The 13,055-nt window shown below is 35.3% G+C and overlaps 1 protein-coding gene across 1 annotated transcript; it reads right to left on the reverse strand.

Annotated features, from left to right (window-relative positions):
- Positions 1-9,933: 9,933 nt before the first annotated feature.
- Positions 9,934-12,491, reverse strand: LOC133187947 (uncharacterized). The gene is made up of 3 exons (XM_061323342.1): positions 12,027-12,491; positions 11,814-11,926; positions 9,934-11,569 (listed from the first exon to the last, which is right to left on the reverse strand). Exons 1-3 carry the CDS (start codon positions 12,489-12,491, stop codon positions 9,934-9,936), a joined length of 2,214 nt encoding a protein of 737 aa, XP_061179326.1.
- Positions 12,492-13,055: the final 564 nt, after the last annotated feature.

The following is a 13,055-nucleotide window of genomic DNA, read 5'->3' on the forward strand; positions in this document are numbered from 1 at the left end:
GGGAACCGTTACAGATGTTCCCCAAACGGCTCCCCAATCTCTTATGATGCCCCATTCCCTACATGCTTCAATAAATTAGACAATACTTTTGTAATATAGATGGACACCTTATTTTTAAGGGTATTTCATTGGAAAACTACTCCGATATAGCCATATGGGTATTAGCCAATCAAATTTCAGCGCATGTGCTTGCACATGTTTTCTACATTTTTCACATTAATTTTCTTATAGTGTCTCACAATACATACATTTGTATTAAATATTAAAGAATTTCATTGAAAAATAAAGAGAGGTGTAACCCTTTAAGTATTAGCCAATCAGAATTCAGCATACGCACATGCATGGCCTTGCATTCAATTTTGATAGTATCATAATGTAGGAGCTCTATGTGCTTATCCATGTCGTAAATTTCATCCTGTTTTGTTGAAAACCAAGGGAGTTATAGACATTTAAAGTTTCAACCAATCAGATTGCAGCACACCTGCATGCGCGTGTTTTCAAGAAATTTCCAATATAACATGTTGTAGCACCTTATAATATATACTTATATTCTAAATTTCAAAGTATTTTGTCCAAAAACAAGGAAATTATTGAGATTTTTGTATCAGCCAATCAGAGAAGAGCGCACGTGTATGCGCGTGAGTTTCACGCTAATTTGACCATGTTATCTTGTTTACACTACTAATATATCTTTATATTTTGAGTTTCAAAGCAATTCATCAAGAAATATAAAAGTTACGGCTTCATCAAGTATATCAGTCATTTCACTCATTGCACGCGCGCGCATGCATGTGCGCGCAAAATGACCTTTGTTCCGAACACCTACACAACATGCCTATTAACCCTAAAAAGGTTTCATGTCAATCGGATGAGTGGTTCTATGAGAATACTCCCGGACAAAAAAGTACCGGAGAAGAAGGTAGAAAAAAAGAATAATAACTAGTTATAATTGTAACGGGCACCGTTACAGATGTTCCCCAAACGCTCCCCAACTCCCTTTTGGTGTCTTATTTCCTGTAAGCTTCATTAAATAAGGCAATGAAGTATATTGGTCGTTTTTTCCATTTCACGCGCGCGCACGTGCATGCATGTGCAGTATGACCATGTCACCCCGTCTATACCATTAATGTATCTTTAATTCTCAGTATAAAAACATTTCATCAAAAATATATAAGTTCCGGCTATATCAAGTATACTGGTCATCTTAGCATTGCGCGCACGCGCACCTGCATGCATGTTCATAATGACCATGCTATCTTGTCTACACTTATAATATGTCTGTTTATTCTTAGTATCAAAGCTTTTCATCAAAAAATATAAAAATTACGGCTATATTAAGTATATTAATCATTTAACACATTGCACGCGCGCGCATGTGCATGCATGTGCATGATGTCCACATCATCTTGTCTACACTTGTAATATATCTGTATATTCTTAATATCAAAGCTTTTCATCAAAAAATATAAAAATTACGACTATATTAAATATATTGGTCATTTAACACATTGCATGCGCGCGCACGTGCATGCATATGCATGCATGTGCATGATGACCATGTCATACTGTCTACACTTTAAATATAAATAAATATTTTGAGAATCAAATCATTTCATCAAAAAATATAAAAGTTACGTCTATATCAAGTAAATTGGTCATTTTATGATTTGCGCGTGCGCGCACGTGCATGCATGTGCACGTTGACCATGTCATCTTGTCTACACTTTTAATATATCCTTGTATTCTGAGTATCAAAGCATTTCATCAAAAAATATAAAAGTTACAGCTATATCATGTATATTGGTCATTTTACGCATTGCACGCGCATGCACGTGCGTGCACGTGCGCGCAAAATGACCTTCGTTCCGCAAATCTACATAACATACCTAGTAACCCTAAAAAGGTTTTAACTCAATTGGATGTGCAGTTTCCGAGAACACTCGCGGACAAAAAAGTACCGGAGAAGAAATAAGAATAAAAAAGAATAATAATAATAACTAGATGAGATCTCGTTGCGAGCAACGAGTAGGTCTTCCGTCCGATTTTTCGATGAGATAAGATGTAATTTTGATTAAGTTTTCGTTAAAAGATAATGATATAAAGATTTTTCTCCTTAGATTTTATTCTTTTGATTCATATAAAATAATCTTGAACATCTTTCGTTCAATATTGCTTTTCAAAATATTCCCCCTATTCGAGATATGAAGTGTAAAAGACGTAACATTCTGGCCACTCTAGCGCCTAATTATGCAATAGATAATAAAATTTTTCAACATATTGTTGCATATTGTTAGGTTAAGCATTTTTGCTTCAGTAATTTATAACAAATTCTTGATCATTGAAGAGTTACATATTAGTCTTTTGGCCCCTCTGAACCCCTAATTTGAAGGGTCAGCCCCTTTTTCTTAATATCAAATGAAAGGTCTTGACATTTTGAAGACTTTTTGTTTAACAACTATTCAGAGATTTCTTTTTGTTGTGGAGATATGCCGAATGGAAATATTTAGGGGCCACCCCTCCAAGTCCTTAATGGAACCGCTTGACAAAAATTGAAAGGGTGCTTATTGTTCAGAACATTATTCTGACCATATTTTGTTCAATATTGCTTATCGAAATATCCCCCCTTTTCGAGATATAAAGCGTCAAAGATTTAGCATTTTGGCCCCTTTTGACCCCTTATTACGTAACATATGATCAAAATTTTAAACCATATAGTTGCAAATCTTTGAGATGAACATTTTTGCTTCAGTAGTTTATTAGAAAATATTGATCGTTCAAGAGTTATACATGAAAGATTTTTGGCCCTTCTGAGCCCCTAATTTGAGGGATCAGCCCTTTTTTCTTGATATCAAATGAAAGGTCTTGTGATTTTAAAGACTTTTTGTTCAACAACTATTCAGAAATTTATTTTTGTTTTCGAGATATGGTGAATTGAAATATTTAGGGGCCAGCCCTTCAAGTCCTTAATGGGGCCCTTTTGCAAAAATTGAAAGGTTGCATATTGTTTAGAACGTTATTCTGAACATCTTTTGTTCAATATTGCTTTTCAAAATATTCCCCCTTTTCGAGATAGAATGCGTCAAAGATTTAGCATTCTAGCCCCTTTTGGCCCCTTATTACGTAACATATGATCAAAATTTTAAACCATATAGTTGCAAATCGTTAAGATGAACATTTTTGCTTCAGTAATTTATAACAAAATATTGATCGTTCAAGAGTTATACTTAAAAAACTTTTGGCCCCTATGAGCCCCTAATTTGAGGGATCAGCCCTTTTTTCTTGATATCAAATGAAAGGTCTTGTGATTTTAAAGACTTTTTGTTCAACAACTATTCAGCAATTTATTTTTGTTTTCGAGATATGGTGAATTGAAATATTTAGGGGCCACCCCTCCAAGTCCTTAATGGGGCCCTTTTGCAAAAATTGAAAGGTTGCATATTATTTACAATGTTATTCTGAACATCTTTTGTTCAATATTGCTTTTCAAAATATTCCCCCTTTTCGAGATATTATGCGTCAAAGATTTAGCATTCTAGCCCCTTTTGGCCCCTTATTACTTAACATATGATCAAAATTTTAAACCATATAGTTGCAAATCGTTAAGATAAACATTTTTGCTTCAGTAATTTATAACAAAATATTGATCGTTCAAGAGATATAAATAAAAGACTTTTGACCCCTCTGAGCCCCTAATTTGAGGGATCAGCCCTTTTTTCCTGATATCAAATGAAAGGTCTTATCATTTTGCACATCTTTTGTTATATATGTTTTAACAAAATATTTACAGGTAAAAAGATATAAAAGAAAACGTTTCAAATTTTGCGAGATGCTTGTGAGCCTAATTTTCGAGCCCAGGCGAGCTTCAGCGCCATTTGAGCTGGAAAGATATAGATGCCCAATTGCACATCTACAATCTTTCCTCTATCTTCACTGAAAATCTTAACTCAATATCTTTAGTCGTTTAGGAGGAGTTTCCAGGACAAGCCGACCCTCTGAAAATCAGAAAATCGTCAATATCTCACGACCGGAAGTGACGTCATCAAAAAACAAAAAAACCTATCAAGATCAATTGAATATCTTTTACATCTGAAAGTTTGGTGTGAATCGGCCCAGCCGTTTCTGAGAAATCGCGTGCACAAAATCGGTTGGAAGAAAAATAATAATAATAATAATAATAATAATAGGGAAAAAGAAACCGAACGAAAACAATACGGTCTTCCGTTGGAGACGGAAGACCTTAATAATAATAATAAGAAGAAGAAGAAACCGAGTAAAAACAATATGTTCCCAAACTTCGTTTGGGGAACATAATAATAATAAGAAACAGAGTAAAAACAATATGTTCCCAAACTTCGTTTGGGGAACATAATAAGAAAAATTACATAATGTTTTGAAGACTCTCAGGAAATTTTCATTAAAACCGAAAACAAGAATGAACCATCCAGTGTATTTGGCAAACGAAAGTAAAGATGCAAGCAATTTTAGCCTAAACTGCTAGTAAACTACATGTACCTAAACTGACGTGACCCCCCTCCCACCCAAAAAGAAGAAGAAATGGATTCAATAAAAAAAAAAAAAACATATTCTCAGATACTGATATTTCGTCCCCAACGTGCACTTGATCCATGTGCTTCATCATCTTTGATTTTTCTTTCCTTTATCAGAGGAATGCTAAATCATGTACAAAGAAGAAAAAAATCAAATCTGTTCGAACAAATATTTAATTCGAACGAAGGAAGAACTAAGTTGTCCAGGCAAATATCCAATTCGTTCAAACAAATCCGAATAAATAGAGTACGATCTACTTTTTTTTTATAACAAGCATACGTGTACAAATTGTCCGAAGGAAGGACTTATTAGTCTACACACAAATCTTTTTTGTTCGAAACGAAAAACATATTTGGCCGAACAATTGCCTTATTTATTAGAACAAAGAACAAATATATGACTGAGCTTCAACGGCACTGTGCTATTGCATTACATTTCGTATTTGTAAAAGCTATAGCCCCTCGTAAATTTTTGTAAATTTGATAAGGTTATCACGATTCTACAATTACAAAATGAATAAACTTACAACAACAAATTAAAAACAAGATGTGTTTGTGAAACACTGATGCCCCCGTATGGCAGCATATGGCGAAGGTTAAAGTTTCTCAAATGCAAGTCAATCTCCAGGTCAAGAGAAATGTTAATTGGTACCCAAAGAAAGGTCTTGTCTCGAAGAATATACCTGTGAAATTTGAAAGCCCTAGCACCAACTGTTCAAAAGTTATGGCGAAGGTTAAAGTTTTTTTTTAAAAGTAAGTAGAACAACAAAGGCAAGGTCAAATGAGGCCCCAAGGGAAGGTCTTGTCACAAGTGATACACATGTTCGTGAAATGTGAAAGCCGTAGAACCAAACGTTCAAATGTTATGGCCAAAGTTTAAGTTTTTAAAAGTAGGTCAGACTCTAAGGTCAAGGTCAGTGCCAAAATTGTTGGTGTCCAAAGGGAAGTCTTGTCACAAGGAATTCACATGTGAAGTATGAAAGCCCTAGCACAAAATGTTTAAAAGTTATGGCAAAGGTTAAAGTTTTTCAAAAGTAGACCAAACTCCAATTGCAAGATCAAGGTTTAAGTTGTTGGTATCCAAAGAAAGGTGTTGTTCCAAGGATTACATAATTATGTGAAGTATGAAAGCCCTAACACCAACAATTCAAAAGTTATGGCCAAGGTTAAAGTTTTTCAAAAGTAGGTCAAATTCCTAGGTCAACGTCAAAGGGAAAAATGGTTGGTATCCAAAGGAAGGTCTTGTCACATGGAATACACATGTGAAGTATGAAAGCCCTAGCACCAACCAATCAAAAGATATGGCCTAGGCTAAAGTTTTTCAAAAGTAGGTCAAGGTCAAAAGATCAAAGTTGTTTTATCCAACTTGTCTTGTCATGTGGGATACACATGTGAAGTATGAAATCCCTAGCACCAACCTTTCAAAAGGTATGGCCAAGGTTATAGTTTTTCAAAAGTATGTCAAATTCCTAGGTCAAGGTCAAAAGGTCAAAGTTGTTGAAATCCAAAGAAAGGTCTTGTCACATGGAATACACATGTGAAGTATGAAAGCCCTAGCACCAACCATTCAAAAGATATGGCCTAGGCTAAAGTTTTTCAAAAGTAGGTCAAGGTCAAAAGATCAAAGTTGTTTTATCCAACTTGTCTTGTCATGTGAAATACACATGTGAAGTATGAAATCCCTAGCACAAACCTTTCAAAAGGTATGGCCAAGGTTATAGTTTTTCAAAAGTAGGTCAAACTCCTAGGTCAAGGTCAAAGGTCAAAGTTGTTGAAATCCAAAGAAAGGTCTTGTCACATGGAATACACATGTGAAGTATAAAAGCCCAAGCACCAACTATTCAAAAGTTATGACTTAAGATAAAGTTTTTTCAAAAGTAGGTCAAACTCCAAGGTCAAGGTCAAAGGGTCAAAGTTGTTGGTATCTAAAGAAAGGTCTTGTCACAAGGAATACACATGTGAAGTTTGAAAGCCCAAGCATCAACTGTTCAAAAGTTATGGCCAAGGTTAAAGTCTCATAAAATTTGCAAAAGTGGGTCAAACTCCAGGGCCAAAGTCAAAAGGTCAAATATGATGGTACCCAAAGAAAGGACTTGTTACAAGAAACACACATGTGAAATATGAAAGTCATAGCTCCAACCAATCAAAAATTATGGGCAAGGTTAAAGTATTTGCGGACAAACAGACAGACAGACGGACGGACAGATCAAAAACTATAGACCCCCGAACCTTCGATACGGGGGCATAAAAATGAAGAAAAAAAATTAAAATATAGTGCAATAATGCTGGCAAGCAAGCGCTTCTTCCACTAGACACGTGTTCTTGTTATTATTGTAAATAATTTATGTTCCTTTGAGTGAAACGAATTAGAACATAAATTGATTTATCATATGTACTAGGAACTACCCTCAGCACCACTATACCCTCAGGTGTCATGATTTGCACAAACTTTAAATTGAGGATGCTTTCATACGTGAATAATCATGGCTTTGCTGTTCTAAGAAGAAGACTTTTATAAAATTTTTATGCCCCCGTATCAAAGATTCGGGGGTATATAGTTTTTGTCCTATCCGTCCGTATGTCCGTCTGTCTGTTTATCTGTGTGTCCGCAAAAACTTTAACATTGCTCATAACTTTTGATTGGTTGGAGCTATGGGTTTCATATTTCACAAGTGTATTCCTTGTGACAAGATCTTTCTTTGGGTACTATCATATTTGACCTTTTGACCTTGACCTTGGAGTTTGACCCAGTTTTGCAAAATTTTACCGAACTTTAACCTTGGCCATAACTTTTGAACAGTTGCTGCTACGGCTTTCCTGTTAAAGATGTCTAATCTTTGTGACAAGACCTTCCTTTGGATACCAACAATTTTAATCCATTGACTTTGACCTTGGAGTTTGACCTATTTTTAGAAAACTTTAACCTTGGCCATAACTTTTGAACGATTGGTGCTACGGCCATCATATTTTACATGTGTATTTCTTGTGAGAAGGCCTTTCCTTGGGCACCATTAATTTTGACCATTTGACCTTGACTTGATTTTTTACTTACTTTTGAAAAAAATTAACCTTTTTCATATCTATTCAATGGTTGCTGCTAGGGCTTTCATATTTCACAGGTATATTCCTCGAGACAAGACCTTGGTTTGGGTACCAACATATTTGATTTGCATTTGAGAAAGTTTAACCTCTGCTATAAGTTGCCATATGGGGGCATCAGTGTTTCACAAACACATCTTGATCCTTTTTATTATTATGTAAAACTTTGATTAGCCAATGTGGCCCCATCCTACATTGGGGGTCATGATTTGAACAAATTAGAATTTATGCTACCTGACGATGCTTCAGTATAAACATAACTAACGATCGCCTTGCTGTTCTTGAGAAGAAGAATTTTAATATTTTTCCTATGTATTCCTATGAAAAAATTTGTTCGCCTGTAGTAGTCCCACCCTACATCCAGGAGCCATGATCAGAAAAGCTCACTAGATCTGTTGGGATACGGGACATTTTTCAACGGGGGTCATTTTCTTATATAGGATATACATGTAGAACACCTACCCTTTTTCTACAAAATATTCGGTTTTTTTCCCTAGTCATTTTTCTACAGGGTGATTATTCGTCTTTACACCGACTGAAAAATTTTACATGTATATATTGTCGCCCGCGTCAGTAAGTGCCTACCCAAGCTGCACATATTGTCCCCCCACCCCATAATGAAGCTTGCTTAAGATTTTTTTTTTGTTTTGTGAATCTGGTGACCAATATTATATTAAAGTAACTCAAGGGTAATATCATACATTTATTGTCTGGGTTCGAGGACAACGTGCGTTTTGTCGGACTCTTAGGCCGAAGGCAAATAGTTTTGTATGAGTTGTCGACAAAACGCAGAGAATAGTATATAAAGGTTATGTCATACTTTTTACCTTTTTGACATATCTTGCAATGGTTCCATCTTTGCGATAATTGATAACATATAGCTAATCCCGCTGATAGTGTGACGTAAAAAAAAAAACCGTCATAGTGGTCCAACATCTCATCAACAGGCTCAAATTTTCACTCAGCGGACCAACATGGATTAATTTAGACCACTCAGAAAAACATTGGAAATGTTAGATTTTCTTCAGTATAGATTTATATAAGAAATAATTTTTAAAGGTTTATCATAATCTCTATAGCTGTCATAATGATCCATTTTACCTAGTTAATTTCACTTAATTTACAGTGCATTTTATAACTCAAACCTTTATTTTCATTTACTGTAAAATCACTTATTTTCGTGGGTTCAGATTTTCCTGGTTTAAAGAAAAAATATTGGTTCGAGGGGATTTGATTTCGTAGGTGAAGGATTGACTTAATACTGTTGTATAGAATTGTAACATTTGGTGGGGGCCATAATTCGTGGGTCGCTTTACACCATGAAATCAACGAAAATTAAATCTGCACGAAAATTTGTGAATTCACAGTATACTGTTATATTTTTTACTGTAATACAATTTTCGTTTCAAACTTACAGTAAAAAAAGAATTTAAAATGTGTGCAAGTATACAAACTTACTTGCAGTTGGATATATCTTGATAATAAGTTTGTTGAATTCTTGAAGTTACCGAAGTATACGTAAATAAATGTACATTAGATTAAACTCTAATCAGAACAAAATCTGACCTTTCAGTTTGGCTTGATCATCGTTATTCTAAACTATTTTGGCTCGGGATCACTCTTTTATACCGAGATATAAAACAATTATTTTTATGTGACTAATTGTAAATAAAGTTGCAAGTAAGACAATATGTCAAACCTGAGATCCGGTACTCAATGAAAAGTTATAGCGTAGCTACACAAAGAGAATTAACCCTTAAGGAAGCTCTAAACACTAACAAAAAGTGCTTTTTGGGCTTGGAGAAAAATATATCATATAAAGGTGTGCATATTGAGACTGTTTACTTCATTTTCAACATAGGGTACCTGCCTTATTTCCACAGGAAAAGTGATCAAAGACAATGGACTATTAATGAACAGAAATCACTGTTGTTTACTTACAGTGGAAAAATCAATGGAAATAAAGAATTTAATTACTTATTCTTGTTCTAATATAATGCTAAGAATGTTTTAATCTATTATAAATTGTGTAATTAAAAGTAAATAACCTTTTTTTCTATCTTACTTCTAAGGGCGGATCACTCTAACTGCATAAAACTACCCTACAAGTAGACCTCTTTAGTGTGCAGTGTTTAGAGCTCCCTTAAACGAATAACGTAGAGGAAAGAAAAAAAAATATTTCATTTTCAATTTATTTTATTGTTAGCCAAAGAGATATTTTTTCAATTCATCCTATCAATACTCTTGATAAGTCAGTATAATTCCTATACATTTGAATACTTTTCTCTCAATCCCAGGGCCAAGCCTCTGTTTGGTCACAATAGAAAACAAGAAAGACTTTTTTATTGGACAAAGTAGGCGGGAGAGTGGAGAAGTCATAAGTGTTTAGATGAGCATCACCGATATTAGAACTATACATAAGAGGCCCATGGTCTGTGACACCTAGAGTCCCTGTACATTTTTTATATCGTGGTGGATTTGAACCTGCAACAAGACAGCGAGGTTTGCAACTACGTCCACATGGATCATGGGCCGAGATATAGACTTTAGAGGGAGTTTTACCAACCGGTTTCCTCACTCCAACATCGGTCAAAGAAAAGGACAAGGGTTGTCGTTCGTCAACAAGTGCATAGTCAGTATAAAATCCGTTGTAATTGATACCAGTAGCTTTAACGTATATTTTGGTTGCACCCGAACCGATATGTATGCATTTTGGATTTCTTGCAGGGTTTCCAACTTTGTGAGTAATATATTTAGCGTCATGATATTGGTTAAAAACATCCTTATTCATAACAGGATGACCATGCTTTATTGGGTGGGCATCATAGTGTACCTCGATTGGTCTTCTGTAATACACTATGATGGGAATATAAACCCATTTGGATGTATCCTCCACACCATCGATGGTAAAGGTATTCTGAAATGAGTGATATATAGGAGAAGTCTTTTCATCAGAATACTTGTATTTCACTGCTGTTGTGGATCTGGAGTTCTGGCGTCTGTAGAACTTCCGTAGATACCTTTTTGTGTTGAAGTGATGACTAGTAATGTACCTGTAGGGATATCGATAATGTCTGTGAATGTAACTAACGCTTCTCTTTCTTCTCCAGCCAAACCAACTGTTCCAACCCGGCAGATAATCCTCTTCCTGCTTTGGAGGTTCCGTTGGAATTGGTAAAGCAGCCACTTTGTGCCTTTTAGGTTTTGGCCTCTTTGAAACCTCGTATTCATGTGCAGTCATAGTCATGCATTGTTCATCTCTACAAACCATAACGTCTGACCCACAGTCACTGTTAGTCTTGCAGTTTCTCTTTGGATATTGGTATTGCACTAATTGGGACCATTTCAGAGCATAACCGACTTTGTTTTTCAAGTATATTTTCTTTCCATTTCTGACTTTTAGATAGAATGGTTTCATTGGCTTATCTGGACCATGACCACCGGTAACATCAGGGTAAGATGTTGGATCTACGCCACGTTGTACCTGGTTATCCCTGAATTTTTCCCACAACGCATCTACATAGCAGTGGTGTAAATAGAAAAGAGGTTCTGAAGGTGAATAGTCCAGGTTATCCATGGAACCTCCAATCCATGCATGCACCTGACCGTGCATGGCTTCCAGATTCACATCAAACTCGGCATCAGGTTGGGTAATTTCTGATATGTAAGTTTTCATCATCATTTTGTCTAATTTTTCTCTTTCAAAAAGCTGTCCGCTGTTACCAATGTTTCGGATAAGGACACCAGCAGTGTCGTGTTTCCAGTTTTTGAAAGGACCGTCTACCACTGTTCCCGTGCCTGATCCCATAAAATCCTCGGTAAAAATGACACTGGCTGTTGGTGTGTCCAGAATGCTTTCATACGTTGAATCCCAAAATGGAATAAACACGTCTGGATCATATGATCTCAGTTTTTCTTCGAATCTGCAAAGGGATATCTGTATGTACACACCGCCTAAATTTTACTGACTGACTTTAAACATTTTCTATAATGTCTTTTTCTTTAAACATTCTCAGTTCATCAAAAATGTTTTGAAACTGCTGAAATACAGTACCCCCTACATGTAATTCATTTAAAAAAATATTCTTGCTCATTCAATAAAAAAATAACTTCAATTTACCTCGAGTACTTACATAAAAAGATGAAAACTAAGATATAAATACGTACAGATACAACATGATTCGATGAAAACCTAAAAAGGCTGGTCCATAGTGAGCGTTCGGGGCTACTTTGTTAGGATGAAGATTACAAAACCAATCATACACATTTGGCTGCCTTTTCTGAAATGTAAAGCAAGAGATGGTTTTTAAAAAGTAGACTGATTTAAAAAAAAGTATTAACAAAAAGATAGTGAATTATTTTGATGAATCAAGTTCTTACGGGATCACTCGTATCAGCCTTCATTGCTTTCAAAGCCTTATGAAATTTTGTCCTCTCCTTTTTTGTCAGCTGTCTGTATTCCTTTCGAACGATTGGTCCCTTACGCTTGACTCTTACAAAATGCTTTTTGATACTTGAGTATTTGTAATGCACTCTATGACTATCATTTTCTTCAACATCAAGTTCTTTGAAGAGCATTGCAAATTCATGCAGACTATCGGTATTAACCACGTGATCAAGATCTGGATGCCATCTTTCTTCGGGTGTCTTAAAGAGATATTCTTTTGTACACAAGTAATGGATAGCTTCTGCAGTGTCTCGTGTAATGTTACCCTTTACATGGCTCGTCTGTGTTAAGCAATGTTGTAGTAATTTGGGCATACCCTCTTCATAAACGAGGCAGGAGCAGTATGTTATCACACAGAAGATAAATGCAAGGTGTAGAACCCATTTCCACACATTCATCATGGAGGGTGATTTTCATTTACCTAGGTATGTTTGAAATATTAACTTTAAAATTATCTGTGTAATAAATTCCACTCAGACTACTTATGGACAGTTGTGGACATAGGATAATTATTTAACTAAACAGTTATAAGTTTGTTAAACTAAAACCACCTTTCATTGGAAAAAATACTTGCCTTCAGTTGCGTATCCTGGACAGTTTTTCTAACGACTGTGTTTCGTATAGGAGTCCAAAATCAGGAGTCGTTATGCTAAAAATTGTCTTTAAGGGAATAAATCTCGCTTGATTTCACTGAACATAATCTACTACGGTCCACTTAACGGGAACATGGAAAAATATATTGCATTTTGATTAACATAGCCTTTATACTGCATTGATTTGTAATCATATGATAAGTAGCTAGCACATTTGTTTGTAAATACACATGGATTATAATAGTAGAGTACTAGGAACGCATATATCACATTTGTTTGTAAATACACATCGATTATAATAGTAGAGTACTAGGAACGCATATTTCAGAAAATTTATCCTTTACACCTGCTTTAAAAATAGATAAATGC

The sequence above is a fragment of the Saccostrea echinata genome, unplaced genomic scaffold (genome assembly GCF_033153115.1).
Source record: "Saccostrea echinata isolate AGI-Se365-2 ecotype Australia unplaced genomic scaffold, CSIRO_AGI_Sech_v1 ptg000015l, whole genome shotgun sequence".
Taxonomy (NCBI): Eukaryota; Metazoa; Mollusca; class Bivalvia; order Ostreida; family Ostreidae; genus Saccostrea; species Saccostrea echinata.